The sequence below is a fragment of the Mastigoproctus giganteus genome, chromosome 9 (assembly GCF_048544385.1).
Source record: "Mastigoproctus giganteus isolate SK-2022 chromosome 9, ASM4854438v1, whole genome shotgun sequence".
Taxonomy (NCBI): domain Eukaryota; kingdom Metazoa; phylum Arthropoda; class Arachnida; order Uropygi; family Thelyphonidae; genus Mastigoproctus; species Mastigoproctus giganteus.
This window is the reverse complement of record NC_143583.1, coordinates 37,123,542-37,142,847: the sequence shown is the minus strand read 5'-3', so window position 1 is coordinate 37,142,847 and position 19,306 is coordinate 37,123,542. Positions and strand designations below refer to the sequence as shown.

The window sequence follows — 19,306 nt, the reverse complement described above, 5'->3', positions numbered from 1 at the left end:
CTTGGGCAGGACACATAGCTCGAAGACATGATGACAGATGGACTAAGAAAATAACAGAATGGTACCCAAGATGAGCTAGAAGAAAACCTGGAAGACAAAGGCGGAGATGGATAGATGAAATTCATGAGTTTTTGAGTAGTAAATGGATGGCCAGTGCTCAAAACAGAAGGAACTGGAAAGTTGCTGGAGAGGCCTTCATCCTGCAGTGGATTGAAAATGGCTGATGATGATGATGTGTGGAGTAGCTTAGAAGATATGTTCTGCAGAACTTAGCAACTAGATACCTTGTCAGTGCAATTATTTTAGTTACGATCAGTAGCTTGAGCACTCCCATTTTAATAATTCCTCTGCTCTCACTTAGAATTCAAACTCAGACCACCTCAGATGAATGATAAGTGTTAAACTCACTATACTCTCATGAATGACTTTCACTATTGTAAATTTTAATATTTCATTATTTACCACATAGTCATACATGGTCACAGTCTGGGATTCAGTTAACTGTTAAAAGTCAGAGAAAGTAAAATATGAATTCAGCTGAAAGATGGATCTACATCCATCTTTCAATAAAGGAAGGGATGCAGTGTCACAAAATGGTTTCAGTAGTTGTAGGCTTCAATTAAATTTTGTGCACTTCTGTTTCTAGCCATTTTTAAATGGATATTGTGCCAAGTTTTTCAGTGGTTGGTTGGTTTAAAAATTTTAATTTAATTTGGCATCTAAGTTCTAATTTTTTTGCAGTAGTTTTCATACTTGAACTAAAGATTAATTTTTTGACTTCAGATGGGGTTAATTGTGATCCCAACATTGTGACCAAGTCTGATCTTAATAATAAATTTATTCATTAAATTTAACACCTAATATTTAACACCTAATATTAGGGAATAAATTTATTCACTAATATTAGGTGTATTGTTTTAGTAATTCCTTTTATATCAGCATCTATAATACATTGAAATAGAGCAGGAATGTAAGCAAACCATTAAAATTTTAGATTCATCATTACACAGATAGAGCCGACCGGGCTAGCCAGGTGGGTAAAAGGGCCTGCCTGGCAATCTAAAGGTCGCGGGTTTGAATCCCACCTCGGGCTTGGATCAGAGTAAAATGCAAAAACTTTGGGAGGTGCATTATGGCCACAGAAGCCGATGCGCCAACAACTAACAAAAAAAAAAAAAATACACAGATAGAGATAGTAAGTTACTGAAGTAGGTTCTAATACCATTCTCATATAAATATTTTCTTAATTTATTTTATTATACATATAGTTTGCAAAAGTTATAACTTTTCCAACTGGATAACAAGAGCTCCCATTCTACCAAAAAGTCAAGATGATGCTATTTTTTCAGTTAATGTCGAGCCATATCCATTTCTGTCACCAATATTAGTTGTTCCAGCCTATAATATAACGCTCCAGACAAGTGACCATAGTAAGTGACCTTCACTATGTTATTTCACAATAAATCTTTGACTGGTTTTATTTGTTGATAGAAATATTAGTACAGATATTAATTGTAATTAATTAAAAGTATGTAGTGTAGTTCTGGATACCCATCTGAACTTATGTACTAGATTAATAAAGAACTGAAAGGTATCATTATATTTGTAGATTGCATATTTGGCTGGTATTTGGTTTTCATAAAACCAAATATCAGCCTTCCATGTGCTCTTTTGGTTAACAAAGACACAGAAGACAAAACATTTTATCATATGGTGAAAAAAAAAAAATAGTCTTCATAAATTTCTTCAATATGCAAATAGACACCTTTTGTTTTGCCATATGAAAAAAAGGTTTGCTTGGTTTGATTCAATTGAATCTCATTGGGATGTACTTTTATAGGTTTTTTTTTTTAACATGATCGAGTAGTCAGTCTTGGTCTATAATTGCATAGTTTTTAAACCCAAGAAACTATGGTTGGCTAGGCACCTTTGCAAATGTGTAAAGCAAATTTTTTTTTTTGCCGTGTCCATATGTGTGGCAGCCTGAATATGTAATAATGCAACTCCTAGTGGTGGGTTTTCATGACATTTTATATTAAAGTTTTTCAGAAAAATTTATCAATCCGCTCTCAAATTTCATTCAAATTTGACAATAGAATTTTCATCTCCCCAAGTATAAATGGAAGTATATTTCAGTTACTCAATAAGAAAAAATTTTGATTCAGACCAAATTTTCAGTTTTTCTTTTAGCCCTCGGGGAGGTTCCCCCAATTTGGATTTCATCTGGATGTATACTATGTTTTTATAGAAGATTCTTGAAGGAGAAGTTGAAAGGATCAACAACTGACTTTCAATATACAGGCAACTCTTGGTTTATGAACAAGTTCTGTTCCAAGATGTTGTTCGTTATGCGTATCTTGCATTCCTGAGCTTTTACAATACATATTGTGTACATTATCAGCCATTTTAAAGCATTAAAACCATGTACTAAGCATTGAATGGTCTATACAATACGTTTTATTATAATGTATGTATGCATTATGGTTTTTTGTATACAATAGGTAATGTAAAATAAAATAAGAAAATAATGAAAAAACAAGATATCTTACTTCTTAATTTTAATTAAGAACATAAAAGAGTTACAAAATAGAAATAAAGAAAATGAGTACAGTACTAACGTAATATATGTACTGTATTCAACTTTTACTTGTCAATAACTTCATCAGAATTCAATATTTTCTACATATGTGACACTAGGTGCAGATGAGGTAAATTGAAGGGTGTCTGATAATGAAGAAACAGCTAGGTTTCCACTTTATTAAAATATGTTTTTATAGAACATTGCACAGTTAGTTTCTTTTTTCTTCAAAAATCTCACTGTAGCATGCTAAACAGTCATAAATGCCTCTTTTCACTTTTGCAATTCTTTCCGTATTTGTCTTTTTCTTCAAAGATTACCAACTCCTCAGAAATTTATTTAAAAGCTGCAGCCATTTTCTCCCACAAGAAAACATTCTATGCAGCATGACATGTTTTTTTTTTTTTTTTTTTTTTTTTTTTATGAGAACCCCAAACACGAAAGGTATCAAAACCTATAGTACTTAGTACCGTGCATGGGTTGAAGGAGAAGTATGGGGAGAGGGGGATGCCGGAAACTTTGCTCTAGAGACTAAACATGGGTTTCGCCACTTCAAGCCTCCAATAAGCAAAGTGGTGGTATTTCACCGGTTGATGAAAGTCATCTACCACCTGGGTGTAAACTAATGTTTTTTTTTACTGGCTAGATTAGTTTTATTAACCAAGAACAGTTCAGTATAATTATCATATAATAATTTTCTGATAATTATTGTAATGAATAAATTTTTCAAAGGTTTATTTAAATCTTACAATTATGTTCACTATACGATTGGCATTTTGTTTTATAAGGAACTCTATCTATTGGCGACTTTAAGAAATTTTGAATGAATTGTGATGCTTGTTATAGCAAATGTTCATAAACTGAGAGTTGCCTGTTTTGTTTTGTTGATCCCTGAGCTTCTTTAGCAAATTATACATGGTGTTTCAGGAGGAATCTGCCATACTGTAGGAGTATGTGTGTCAGCCTGAATATGTACTAATGCAACTCCTAGTGGTGGATGACCCAATATAAGTAAAACATTGCATATAAACATAGATCTGGAAATGTCTCCTTTGGCCACTAGGGGCATTCAAAGATTTTGTAAACAAAAACAATTGTGGTAGTGCTGTTAGACATGGGTTGTGTTACAGCATTGTCATTCTTTTGTTATTTATTATTTATTTTGTTGTCATTGTTAATTTATTTATTTTGTTGTTATTCTTTTGTTTTATTTATTAATTAATTAGTGTATAGTATATTTCTTGTTTTTTTCAATAAAAACAATGCTATTTCAGTTCACAAAGAGGAATATGTGGACATACATTTTATTTATGGTTATTATGATGGCAGTTCAACAGCTGCTGTTGAACTGCCATCATCAGTTTGGAATCCTGCAGTTAGGGAAATGCTGCTATTCAGCAGCAGTTTCCCTAACTGTAGGATTCTAAATCGACAAGTATTTACAGATACACACAGACAGCTACGAGAAATTGGATCATTCGTAAAGAAATCTGAGCATCAACCAACTATTCAAGATGGGCCTGCAATATGATGTAGCCCATCAAAGAGTACTCCGAGATCTGCACGCCTAGCATTCCCCCACCTAACAGTATGGAGAATGTTACTTTATGAGGAGTTTTATCTGTTATCCTCAACCTGTTCAGCATCTTCAAGAAGGAGAGTATGGTGTGTGATTAAATTTTTGTCAAAGGCTAATTGCAAACAAGCTTTGCTCACACATTTTGTTCACTGATGAAGCAATGTTCACATTTGATGGGGTGAATAATATGCGGAACACACATGTACAGACCAAAGATAAACCTCGTGAAGTAATCGAAACTAACTTCCAACATCGTTTTTCATTAAATATCCGGTGTAGAATCATTGGCAACCTGCTGATCGGACGTCGTCTTCAATGGCCATCTCACTGGGATACGTACACTGACTTTTTGGAAAATCGGTTGTCACTTCTTTTAGACAAAGTTCCATTAGCAACATGAGCCCAGCTGTATCTGCAGCACGGTGGGGTGCCAGCTCATTTTCATCATCGTGTGATATACTATCTCAAAATTATGTGTATTGTTGGAACAGCTGCTGAGGCCCATATTTCTGGCCAGCATGATCTCCAGATTTAAATATTCTGGCTTATTTTCTTTGGAGGCACATAAGGCACTAGTTTATGTGCAAAAATCTGACAGTCCAGGTGCACTTTTGCAACAAATCATGGATGCTGTAGGTCAAATTTGAAACAGCCCAAGGATGTTGGAGAATGCAACCCCATCTCCACTGCATCCTGCTAAAATCTGCATAGAGTTTGCTGGTGGGCAATTTGAGCAATTAATCTAACTTTGTAATGTTAATTTATCCTTAAATAAAGAAGTATTTCACTTCTTGTCAAGAGTGAGTTTTAGTGTTGTTGATTAACCTTACAAATTTATTTGATTTTTACAAAACTTTAACCCCCCCCTCCTTAGTGGCCAAAGGAGACATTTCCAGACCCATGTTTATATGTCATTTTTTTACTTATTTTGGCCATAGAACATGCTCCTGTGGTATGGTCGATTCCATATGAAACACCCTGTATAGCCCTGTTCCCTCCACAAAAGAAATGTGTATATATATATATATGTATATATATATATATATACACACAGCATACAGGGTATCCCTGAAGTAAATGGACAGCTTAAGAGAGAGAGTTCAGGAGATGAAGTGAGAAAGGTCTCCTTTCAACATAAGCATTGTAAAAAGCTTACTTCATGAGTTAAATGCCATTAAAGAAATTAACAAGAATATTAGTAAATTTTATATTATTTTATGAATAAATTATCAATCAGTTATTATCAAAACATTAAAAATTATTTTTGAAAATGAATGATTTTTCAGCAAATGGCCACCATTTCAACGTAGCCACCAGTTTTTCTTACACACAAAAGCTCAATTCGGCACAATGTGACCTGTTGTAAAACATTTGGCATGTAGAGTTGCTTGCAACTTTCACGTTATTGGCACTAATGATATTAAGAGTAGGAGACCAGCGGAATTACTTAACAAGTACAGGTCACTGTTGAAAAAGAGCCGTGAAGTAGGGTTGAATTTGAAAGTGTCTGCAATTCTGCCCAGACACGATAGGAGGGAGTATATGATGAGAGCCTTGTCGATCAATTCGGCCCTGGAAAGATTGTGCAAGGCTGAAGGGGTAGAATTTTTTTCAGCCTGGACTGTACTTGTTAACAGGAGAGATTGCTTCTACAGGGATGGGATACACTTAAATAGAAAGGGTGCAAGAATATTTGCTGATGCTATCGAGGCAGTGTTAGGTGGGTCGGAAAACTGCTAGCTTGGGGGGAGACAAAGACTAATGGATTAACAGTAGCCACTGGCAGAGGTGAAAGAGATTCTTGCACTGCTTCTATTGGGATGAGCAGAAGCCTGAAAAACAAGATGCAGGATATTTCAGAGACTGCTGGAAGTCATTGCGGTACAAGTAAACACATGGGTTGTGTTAGGGTAGCTAAGAATAGAAACAGGTGCATGTATACTTGCGTGTACACTAATGCTAGGAGTTTAGTAAATAAATTTGATGAATTTGAGGTATTACTCAAAACATCAAAGGCAGATATTGTTGGGATATCAGAGACGTGGTGTCACACAGATATAAGGAATGCAGAACTGGAATTTGGGGAGTACAACGTCTACAGAAAGGATAGACAGGATAGGAAGGGAGGAGGGGTTATGCTATTAGTTAAAAAACACATAAAATCCAAGGAAGTGAAGCCAGTTGACATCGCTGGACAGTGCAGTGTTGAGTCAGTTTGGTGTGACATAAGCATAGGTAAATCAAAATTGAGAGTAGGAGTGTGCTATAGGCCTAATGACTCTGATGAGTATAATAAGATACTGTACAGGGAAATAGAATGGGCTAGTAAATCAGAGAGTCTTATAATGGGGGATTTTAATTTCCCAGATATTGACTGGAATTTGTGGGTTGGTCACTCACACACTAGCAAGGCTTTTGTGGATTTATTGGATGATTGTTTTCTACACCAGCATGTTCGGGAGGCAACTAGAGGGAGTAATACTCTTGATCTGATTATCAATAGTGATTCTTCATGCATTAGGAATCTGCAGATAAATGAACCACTGGGTGGCAGTGATCACAGTGTGCTGAAGTGGGATTTACTCAAGGAGGTAACTACCATCAGAGGTAAAGGGAAGGGTTTTTGCTTTCGTAAAGGCGACTATGATGGTTTGAGACAGTATTTAAATTCTATACAGTGGGACCAACTGATGATGTTACCAACAGCAAATTCAAAATGGGAAGCATTCAAGGAACTAATCTTGGAAGCTACCAGGCTTTACATACCAACCAAGAAATATTGTTCAAGGTTCAGGCCTAAATGGTTGTCAGATGAACTAATGAGACATATGGCAGAGAAGAAAAATGCATGGGACACATACAAATTAATGGGTGACATGGAAGCCTATGATAGATATAAGTTGGTCTGTAACCAAGTCACAAAGGAGATTAGGCAGGCAAAGGCAGATTATGAGAAATCCTTGGCAAAGGATGCAAAGAAAAACAGAAAAGAGTTCTTTACCTATTTAAACACAAGAAGGAAAGGGATGAATCAGATTGGTCCACTGGATGTTGATGGTTCAACAGTTGAGGATCCAGCTCAGGTGGCTAACAATCTAAACGAGTATTTTGCATCTACATTCACACATGAGGAGTTATTCAGGAAGGGGAATGTCGTAGGTGAAGTAAACATTGGCAGTGAGCTAGATGATTTTCTAATAACTGAGAGGAAAGTGGAGGAGAAATTGTTGAGGATAAACATAAAAAAGGCACCCGGGGTGGATGGGATCTATCCAGTTATATTAAAGGAGGCAGCAAAGGAAGTAAGCAAACCCCTAGCCATAATTATGAGAGCTTCTTTGGACTCAGGGGAGGTACCCATGGACTGGAGATGTGCAAATGTAACCCCAATTCACAAAGGAGGATCAAAAGCTGACACAAGTAATTATAGACCTGTTAGTTTAACTTCGGTTCCAGGAAAATTAATGGAGGCACTGGTTAAAGAAGCACTGCAGGATCATCTGGACAAGAATTCAGTTATAGCTCAGACACAGCATGGGTTTGTTAAGGGCAGGTCTTGTCTGACCAATTTGATTGGATACTATGATGTAGTCACAAAAGAACTGGATGCAGGGAATAACTTTGATATTATATATTTGGATCTTAGAAAGGCTTTTGATACTGTTGCACATGGAAGACTGCTGCACAAATTGGAGAAGTGTGGCATTCGAGGCAAATTGCTGCTATGGATAAAGGGATGGTTGAGTGGCAGAAGACAGAGAGTGGTAATCAATGGACACTGCTCAACGTGGACTAATGTTATTAGTGGAGTTCCTCAGGGTTCAGTGTTGGGTCCATTGTTGTTTTCTGTATTTATAAATGATATTGATGGTGTATCAGGCTTAATGTCCAAGTTTGCAGACGATACAAAGGTTGGCAGGGTTGTTAAGGACACTACTGATACTATGCTGCTGCAACAGGATCTGGAAAGGTTGAGCAGATGGGCTGAGAGGTGGCAAATGAAGTTTAACATTGACAAATGTAAAGTACTACATATGGGAAACAGTAACCCCAGATCAACGTATCAACTCTGTGGTACTACGCTGACAGTGGTAGAGAATGAAAAGGACCTGGGGGTAATTGTGCAGGCAGATATGAAGTTCTCTGAGCAGTGCAGACGAGCTGCAAGAGTAGCTCATGGTGTCTTGTCAATGATATACAGGAATTTTTCTAGCAGGGACAGAGATGTGATTATTCCCTTGTATAAGGCATTGGTCAGGCCACACCTTGAGTACTGTATACAGGTCTGGAGGCCTCATTTCAAGAAGGATGTAGAGCTGCTGGAACGAGTACAGAGAAGGGCAACAAGATTAGTGAATGGAACAAAGGGTTGCTCTTACGAAGAAAGGCTTAAGTTTTGCAAATTACAGAACCTGGAGACTAGGCATCGCCGAGGTGATCTGATAGAGGTGTACAAGGCTTTGAATGGCTTGAGCATGCTCAATGCCGATGGGATTCTTCCTCTTGCTCAGAATAATCACCTGAGAGGGCATAAATTCAAATTGAGGAAGGACGGATGTCGGATAGATGTGCGGAAATTCGCCTTTAGCCAGCGGGCAGTTGGTTTGTGGAATAGACTTCCATCGCTTGTTGTTGAAGTTGATAGCCTAAACAAATTTAAGGCTCAGCTGGACAGGTATTTCGAACGAATTGAGGGGTGAAATTGGAGTAGTGGTTGTGTTTTTTTTTTTTTTTTTTTGGCTGATGCTGAATAAGCTTGCTTTCTTGCATCATATGCCTCTGCTAATGCTAATGCTAATGTTATTCTATGATCCTCTGGACTGTTGTGATAATGTACACTGATTGCTTTGCTATACCACAAAAATAAGTCTAACAATGGGATATCTGTTAAGCAGACAGACCATTTAATTTGAGAGTTATTACCACATCCTATCCATTACCAGGTATTATCTAGAATACACTGCCATCATGTTGGAATCACATTGTCCTTGTCAATGTGATGTCTTACAGTAGTATGGCAGTACATTCTCCAAGAAATTTAAGTAGGTTGGACCTGAGAGGCAATCTGGCAAATGAAATGGATTAAGGTTAACAGGGTTTAAAATTATTTGAATCTGCTGTTGTTATTAATAGTTACATTGTTACCTTTATTTTGTGGAAATAATAGTACACCCAGTATAGTGTACTTATTATACTACTGATACATCAATACTGTACTAATAGTACAGTGTTGTTGTATCAGTAATATAATAAGCAACATTGTATGTATAGCAGCAGCCATAAAATGTTGTTGAATATTACTGATACTGATCTTTGATAGCAAACTACCATATTGCAAGATTAAACATTGAAATGTCCATTCCCATTTCATTTACTTTTTTTTTCTTCTTTTTTTTCATATTTGAATGTTATTTCTTTTGCTGCTATTTGTGAGAGTAGACATACAACATACAACTGCCCTTGAACAACTAAATGCACCTACCAAATGCAGATATTGCATACAGCCATTGTTTTATTTTATTTATAATTATTATTTTTTTTTTTTACAATAAAATTGGTTTATGTTCATTTCAGAAGTATGCCAGTGATGTTTTTAGAATAAATTTAAGATGGGGAACAGCTTTCTCATTCAGAAATAAACAGTTGATTAGGCAAAATTTAAGTTTAGAAATCATAAAATCTGAATGAGATAATACTTAGTCCAAATGTGGCAAAAAAGGCCAATGACAAATAGCTTAAAATTAAAAATGAGCAAAATAAATGCCAGTGCATTTTTAATTGAAACACCTTGTATACTATACCAATGCTTATTTATATTAATGTTTAATAACAAATAAAATGAAAGATCCCTGTTAGTTCAGAACCTTCAATTAGACATTTTCAGGTTGTTTCACTATGTTTTTATTGGTCATCTACTCAAATTCTTATGCAATTTCATCATATTCCCATCCCTTCAACCTCCTCCTTGCTGCAAAGCTGAAATAGTGCTTATTTTTTAAGCTTTGCAATTTACAATTTATTCATGAATAAACATAAATAAGTTATCCTTAATTAGTTAAACTAGTGGAATGAAAGAAATAAAGCAACTTTTTACTTTGCTAAAGATATTTATTATAAGTATATCGCAAAACTTTTTTTTCTTTTACAGCTATAACCGGTTTTGTGCTGCTGTTGTCACAAGCTAGCTACAATAGCTGTCGAATTTTTGATTTTAGAAGTGCAATGAACCTCCATACTCAACAGGCATGTTTGTTTTTAGTTATAACCTTCACTAGCTGTAAATATTGATTTTGTAATATATTCTTCTTTTATTCATCACATGATACTTGGGCTCCATGGATTCTGCTAATAAACCTAATTTGACAATTAAAAACCCTTCTTGTACCAAACACAAGTAAAATGTGGAAGTGGTAAAACTTGACCTACATGTATTGTCTGAAAATTCTGTGTTCAGCAAATAGTTTCATGCACATTGAAAATTTCACAACCACAGCCTGACATAAACTCACTCCAAAACTAGTCAGAAAATGCATTGGAAAATTTTGTAAATCAATCAGTTTGATGAAAATCAGTATATCAAAAATCAAAACTCTGCCAATCTGAATACCAACAGGTCAAAACACAAACAGGTTTGAAATACATATAGATCAAAATGCCAACAGACGAAAACACAGACAAATTCAGTATATCAACAGGTTCGAAATGCTGGCAGATCAAAATATTGACAGCCTGCAACAAGTTAAATGTCAACCCATCGAATAGTTATGTAAAAGATACTCTGTGTATTTTTAACATTGCTGACAGAATTTTTTATTTTTTTTTCTTTTTCTGTCTTCTGTAGAAAGACACGCTATCTGAAAATCATGAAAACTTTGAGTGCATTACCAACTGATTATTATTACTTATTACTAAATCTTTTATTATATGTTTGTTAGTACCGTGTAACAGGAAGATGTGGATTGTGTTTGAATGTGCCTATTAGAGTTGTATGTTTCTGTTGTTTTTGAGCAGGAAAACTAATTCCTCTTCAAAATAGTTTTCAGCCTGAAAGAAATGACTTTGATGAGCATCCTACATTTATTGCTTAGTTGTGGCAAGTTATTTCTGGCTTCTTCCTCATTTGTCATTTTATTGTCACCAGTTGTAAACTGCTTTTCAGGTTATGGAAAGTTCAAAATTGGTTTTGGAAAATGTGTTAGTTCTAGTATTAGTATTAACAATGGCCACATGGTGCTAGGAAGCCTATGGCTTATGCTGCACCAGCCAAAAAAAAAAATAATAAGAATAAAAATAAAATAGTAATAATAAGAAGAAAATGTTTCAAAAAATAATTAATAAGAGAAAAGGAAATAGACAACCTATGCATTTCCCTCCTCTTGTAGGTAATTATTCAGCAACCAACATACTCAGTCTGTCCTCATATAGATGCCCTTTTGCTGATCTCGCCAGGAAATTTACCCATCTTTGGACCCTTTCAAGAAGCACATTGTCTTTCTTTAGGTGCGGTGTCCATACTTGAACACATATATTCCAAGTTTGGTCTAACAACAGCCTTATATAATGGGATTATGACTTCTTATCTCTACTAGCAATTGTTCGATAAATCATCGATAGGACACTATGGGCCTTCCTTGCAACCAGTCTACAATGCTCGGAGGACTTCATGTCTGACCATGTTGTAATATCAAAGTCTCTTTCCTCTACTACCAGTTTTAGTTCAACTCCAAGTGTACAGTGGATTATTAGTTATTAGTATTACTAATACTAATTAGTATTAGCAATGGCCACATGGTGCAAGGAAGCCTATGGCTTATGCTGCACGAGACAAAAAAATAATAATAAAATAAAATAACAAATACCATATTTCCCCATGTATAAGATGCACCCTTTTTTGAAAAATTTGGAGTTTAAAAACTGGGTGCATCTTATACGGTGGTTGTAGATTTTTTTTACTTGCATTTTTCACGCTTGTTGTCTTTACGCTCATTGTTTCGCACTTGGTACCGGTATATTAGGTTGCGTTTTGCCACGTTCTGCCCAGAAATGGCTCAGAAAAGATTTTTGTTCAGTACTGAATTCAAGTTAAAAGTGATCCAGTTTGCAAAAGTGAATGGAAATCGTGCTGCTGAACGTAAGTTTGGTCCTCCTCCAACTGAGAAAACAATCCGAGACTGGCTATGGGAAGAAGAAACCCTATTGAAAACGCCATGGCAGAAGAAAGCCATGAGAGGCAAGTCAGCAAAATGGCCTGATTTAGAGAGGGAATTGAAGATATGGATTGAAGAGCAAAGGGCAATTGGAATTCCTGTGTCCACAAAGATGGTTCAGCATGAGGCAAGAAGAATTGCTGATGAAAAAAAAGTTACTGATTTCAAAGGAGGACACAATTGGTGCTTCAGGTTCATGAAACGGAATGGACTAAGCATGCGTACATGCACCACACTTGCCCAAAAGATGCCTGAAAACTATGAGCAGAAGGTCCTTGAATTTCATCCTTTTGTCATTCAATGTCGAAAGACATCAGTTTGAGTTGGGACAGATTGCAAATATGGACGAAGACCCCCTTCAATTTGATGTCCCAAGTAACAAAACTGTTGATAAGAAGGGGGTGAAAACTGTAACTGTGAAGACAAGTGGACATGAAAAGAGCCATTATACAATTGTTCTAGCTTGTTGTGCCGACGGAACCAAGCTGCCTCCTATGCTGATTTTCAAACGCAAAACAATGCCAAAAGAAGACATTTCTCGAGGAGTGATTGTCCACGTTCACGACAAGGGTTGGATGGATCAGGATGGGATGAAGATCTGGTTTGAGAAAGTTTGGAGCAGGAGACCAGGTGGGCTCTTACACAAACCTGCCCTATTGGTGCTTGATCAGTTCAGGACACACATAACAAAAAACACAAAGAAGATTGCTGCAGAGCAAAAAACAAAACTTGCCATCATATCTGGAGGCTTGACATCCCAGCTCCGACCACTTGATGTCAGCATTAACAAACCCTTCAAAGCTGCCATGAGAGATGAATGGAACCAATGGATGAAGTCTTCTGGGGACAATTTGACACCAGCAGAAAGAGTGAAGAAACCAACTATAGGAGAAGTTTGTACCTGGGTGAAAAGATCCTGGGATAATATCAAGATCGAGATCATTTTCAAGTCATTTAAGAAGTGTGGCATTTCAAATGCCACAGATGGAACTGAGGACGAGGCAATATATGAAGACAGTGATTCGTCATCAGACACAGATGAGGACAAGCTAATAGATGGGAGTTTTGACAGTGATGAGTTGTATGAATTTTATGATGAATAAAATTTGAGTTCAGTAACTTTATGTAATACATTTTTTTTCAAATTTCGGGCCTCAAAATTAAGGTGCGTCTTATACATGGGGAAATATGGTATAAATAAAATAAAATAAGAATAAAATAATAATAATAATTAATTTTTAAAAATATAATAATTAATAAGAGAAAAGGAAATAGATAACTTATGCATTTCCCTCCTCTCATGGGTAATTATCCAGCTGACCTTTGAATTTCCCCAAACTGTCAGCCTCTGGCACCCGTTTAGGTAACTTATTTCAGTAATTTATAAATCGCTGGCTAAAATAAAATAAAATGGTATTGCACCTGAGGTTACTGTTCCCCAGGTGCAATACCTTACACTTTCCTGGATTTGAGCATAGCTGCCAATTTTCTGACCATCTCTGAAGGAAGAAGCTCTGCTTGCAGTGATCATTAACTACTCTACCAATCTTTACATCATCTGCAAATTTAGACATCACACCCTCTATCCCTTCATTATGTCATTTATGAAAATCAAAAATAATAGTGGTCATAATATGGTTCCTTGGGGAACCTCACTTCTTACATCAACCCAATCTGAGGAATAGCCATTTATCACAACCCTCTGCCTCCTGCCCTAAAGCCATCTAGCTATCCATCTAAGAATTTTCCCTGTGATTCTAACCTGTTCCAACTTATAAAGTAACTGCTCATGCAGGACTGAGTCAAATGCTTTGCCAAAATCCAAATAAACAATGTTGAAATTATTCCCTAAGTCAAGTCCAGCTCTTGAGTGACCCTGTCAGAATTGTTAACCAGATTAGTTAAACATGATTTTCCATTTACAAAACCATGTTGTGAGTATCCTTCAGAATTCCATTTGAATCTAAATGATCCTGAATTCCACCCTTGAACATTGTCTCCATGATTTTCCCTACTACTGAAGTTAGACTAACTGGCTGGTAATTTCCCACTTCAATCTTAGAACTGCCCTTATGTATTGGAGATACATTGCCACTTTTCCAATCCAATGGAATCACTGCCGAGTCCAGTGATGCTCTCATAATTAGCCTCAATGGTTCAATGCACTCACTTGCCGCATCCCTTAAGATTATAGGGTATATGCCATCAACCCCAGGAGCCTTACTCGCCTGTAGGCTCAAGTTTTTTCATTAAATAAAGGTGTGAAATTTCAAAATCATTAATTACATATTTTTTTCAACTTCACTCCCATAATAGCTCATTGACACAAAGGGTTTTTCTTCTGTAAATATCAATGCAAAGTGACTTGAATTCATATGCAACTTCAGCTGGGGTATCTAATACAATTCCACGTCCATTACATTAGGTTCCGATCTGGTTTTATCTTTCTCTTTGCATTTATATATGTGAAGAATTCCTTAGCCCCCCCCCCCCCTTCTTTGCTAGTGAATACTCATAATCTGCCTTTGCCAGCCTAACCTTTTCTGTGGCACTATTGCAGATCAATTTGTAGCTGTTATAGGCTTCGGTACTTTTTATTGCTGTGTAACTTTTCCATGCCATCTTTTTCTGCTCAAGTAATCTTGCGACTTTCTTATTCATCCAACTTGGAATCTTCCTTGTGGAGTATTTTTTAATGACATGTAAGCATTCAAGGCTTCTGTAATTAATGTTTTAAAGGTATACCATAATTCAATTATATTTGCTCTCTGTGAGATATCTATCCGTTTAATAGAGGCCATTAGCATCATAAGCCGTCATGATTTACTTTCCTGAAATTATAGCCCATTCCTTTGCCTTTAACTAGGCTTTACATACAAACTAAGAAATATTGTTCAAGGTTTAGGCCTAAATGGATGTCAGATGAACTAATGAGACATATGGCAGAGAAGAAAAATGCATGGGATACGTATAAATTAATGGGTGACATGGAAGCCTCTGATAGATATAAGCTGGTCTGTAACCAAGTCACAAAGGAGATTAGGCAGGCAAAGGCAGATTATGAGAAATCTTTGGCAAAAGAATGCAAAGAAAAACAGAAAAGAGTTCTTTACCTATGTAAACTCTAGAAGGAGAGGGATGAATCAGATTGGTCCACTGGATATTGATGTTTCAACTGTTGATGATCCTGCTCAGGTGGCTAACAAACTAAATGAGTATTTTGCATCTACATTCACACATGAGAAGTTATTCAGGGAGGGGAATGCCAGAGGTGAATTAAACTCTGGCAGTGAGCTAGATGATTTTGTAATAACTGAGAGGAAAGTGGAGGAGAAATGGTTGAAGATAAACATAAAAAAGGTACCCGAGGTGGATGGGATCTATCCAGTTATATTAAAGGAGGCAGCAAGGGAAGTAAGCAAACCCTTAGCCATAATTATGAGAGCTTCCTTGGACTCAGGGTAGGTACTCATGGACTGGATATGTGCAAATGTGACCCCAATTCACAAAGGAGGATCAAAGGGCAACACAAAACTTCCATCTGTCGTGGAAGTTGATAGGTTGAATAAATTTAAGGAGGAACTGGACAGGCATTTGGAGGGAATGGTGTGATTTTTTTTTGGCTGATGCTGCATAAGCTCATATACTTGCTTTCTTGCATCACATGCCACTACTACTACTACAAGTAATTATAGACCTGTTAGTTTAACTTCTCTTCCAGGAAAATTAATGGCAGCACTGGTGAAAGAAGCAATGCAGGATCATCTAGACAAGACTTCAGTTATATCTCGGAAACAGCATGGTTTTGTTAAGGGAAAGTCTTGCCTGACCAATTTGATTGGATACTATGATGTGGTCACAAAGGAACTGGATTCAGAGAATAACTTTGATATTATATATATTTGGATCAGTGTGGCATTGGAGGCAAATTGCTGCTATGGATAACGGGATAGTTGAGTGGAAGAAGACAAAGTGGTAATCAATGGACTCTGCTCATCATGGACTAATGTTATTAGTGGAGTCCCTCAGGATTCAGTGTTGGGTCCATTGTTGTTTTCTGTTTTTATAAATGATATTGATGACGGTATATCAAGCTTAATGTCCAAGTTTGCAGACGATATGAAGGTTGGCAGAGTTGTTAAGGACACTAATGACAGTACGCTGCTGCAATAGGATCTAGAAATGTTGAGCAGATGGGCTGAGAGGTGGCAAATGAAGTTTTAACATTGACAAATGTAAAGTACTACATATGGGAAGCAGTAACCCCCAGAGTAACGTATCAACTCTGTGGTACTACACTAACAGTGGTAGAGAATGAAAAGGACCTGGGAGTAATTGTGCAGGCAGATATAAAGTTTTCTGCGCAGTGCAGATGGCCTGCAAGAGTAGGTGTCTTTGTCCATTAATTTTGTCCAGGAATTTTTCTAGCAGGGATAAGGAGGTGATTATCCCCTTGTATAAGGCAATGGTTAGGCTACACCTTGAGTACTGTATACAGGTCTGGTTGCCTCATTTTAACAATAATGTAGAGCTGTTGGAATGAGTACAGAGAAGGGAAACAAGATTAGTGAATGGAACAAAGGGTTGCTCTTACGAAGAAAGCCTTAAGTTTTGCAGATTACAGTGTTTGGAGACTAGGCACCTGCGAGGTGATCTGATTGAGGTGTATAAAGCCTTGAATGGTTTGAGCATGGTCAATGCTGATGGGATTCTTCCTCTTGCTCAGAATAATCACCTGAGAGGGCATAACTTCAAATTGGGGAAAGACAATTGCAGGATAGATGTATGGAAGTTTGCCTTTAGCCAGTGGGTAATTGGTTGGTGTAACAGACTTCCATCTTTTCTTGTGGAAATTGATAGCCTAAATAAATTTAAGGCTGAGCTGGACAGGTATTTGGAATGAATGGAGTGGTGAAATGGGAGTGTATTTTTTTTTTTTTTTTGGCTGATGCTGCATATGCTTGTTTTCTTGCATCATATGCCTCTTCTAATGCTAAATGCTAAAACTACTGCTACCTCTCTCTTCATTGTTTACCATAGAACCCCGTGATCACTTCCTGCTAGTGGTTCCTGTACTGTAAGCCCTATTATGTCATCTGGTTCATTAGTGATGATGAGGTCTAGAGTATTCTTTTCCCTAGTACTTTCCCTGACATGTTGATTCAAATAGCAATCGTCTAGTTGATTTTAAAATTTTGTCCCCCATGTGGAGTTTCCTTCCCATTTGCTCCAATCAATGAAGCAAATTAAAATCACCCATAATAAGACATTCACACTTACTTGTTCATTCCATTTGCATGTAGAGGCTCTCATCATAATCTTCACAACTCTCTTCGAAACCTGCGAAGTGATTCATAATATGCAGCAATGTTTTTCTAAAGAAAAAGAGAAAGACGAGCCGTTACTACCGTTAAATCAGGAAAGGGAAAGAACATGCTATGGCTGCCAATGTTAGTTGTTACACAGTAATTGCCATTGTTAAAGAAGGAAAGCCTTTCTGTGTGCTTGTAAAAAAGAGACTGAGGGCAAATTACAATGATACCATAGATGATTTTGATTTTTCAGTAATTTTTCCAGTTATCTATAGTTTATACTATACAGGCGAAATTCTAACCATTCATTGCCTACATTCTGATTTAAAAGGAAAGATAGATTTTACAGGATGTATTGAATCATTAAGGATGATAGTAAAGCTCAGATTTCACTATTGTAAAGTTAACCAATATAAAGCTCTTTTAGAAAGAAATTACATTGTTGTTTCTAGAATTAAGTTTTTGCATACCATTCAGCCAATGAACAAAGGCCAGTCCTGTGTATATTTAGATGAGACATGGGTGAATGAACACCGTACTGTTTCAAAATGCTGACAAGACAATGAAACAAACTTGAAAGTCCCTATTGGAAAAAGCTGGTGATTAATAATCTCATGCAAGAAACAAAAATGGTTTCATTCCCAGCATCGAGTTTGTTTTAATTTCCAAAGGTAGTGATTCAGACTACCACAAGGAAATGGATGCAGACATTTTCTGAAATGGTTTAAGAATCAACTTATTCCAAATATTCCAGAAAATTCACACATTGTGATGGACAATGCTGCATATCACAGCCGTCAACTGGGGCATCCTCCTTCTAGCAATAGTTGAAAACAGGAAATTATAGACTGGCTAATTTTACATAGCATTTTATTTCCAGATAAAGTAAATAGAATAAAGCTTTATGAAATAATGAGGATGATTCTAGGATATGCTACAAGGTCAATGAAGAGGCTGAATCCAGAGGTCTAATGGTTATTTTATTCCCTCCCCCATCATTTGAATTCAATCCCATTGAATTGATATGGGCTCGGGTAAGGGGATATGTTGCTCGAAAGAATACCATGTTCAAATTGCCTGATGTTAAAAAATTAATAGAAGATGCTTTTGCATCAATTATGAAAAGAAAATTGGATTTCAGCAATTCATCATGTGTGGCACCTCCGCAGCCAGGTGGGCAGGAGCAGCAGTGCGTAGCACACGCTTCTTGGTTAGACCGGGGTTCGAGCCCTTGACCACCTCATATCCCCTGAGCAATATGGCCTTAGTTGCTAATGCTCCTAAAAACCAAATAACAAACAAAAAAACAAACAATTCATCATGTAAAAAAAATTATTCAAGATTATAAGGAATATGCTGGCTCATTGGACGATGCTGTGGAGTGACATTGTAATTAATGTCACCAAGCAATTCTTCAGAAAGCAAAGATAAAGATTCCCCTCCACTGTCAGATTGACATTATCTGATATGAAAAATCCTTTTCAGAACCATCAAATATTGATAAAGAACAAGCAAGTCAAATTCTATCCACACTTACAGTATAATAAAACAAATACAGTATTGGCCTATTTGCAATACTTTAGTAAATATGCAAGCTATATAAATTGCTGCAGAAGACATCAAATAATAA

General features: G+C 36.6%; 1 protein-coding gene across 1 annotated transcript in view; it reads left to right on the top strand.

The window, feature by feature from the left end:
• LOC150080150 (uncharacterized) overlaps positions 1 to 19,306 on the top strand; it is a 121,938-nt gene that overhangs the window by 39,259 nt on the left and 63,373 nt on the right. Inside the window, exons 3-4 of the mRNA XM_090380630.1 lie at positions 1,269 to 1,430; positions 10,306 to 10,400. Of these exons, the coding sequence (XP_090236756.1) occupies positions 1,269 to 1,430; positions 10,306 to 10,400 (257 nt within the window). The remainder of the gene's footprint in view (positions 1 to 1,268; positions 1,431 to 10,305; positions 10,401 to 19,306) is intronic.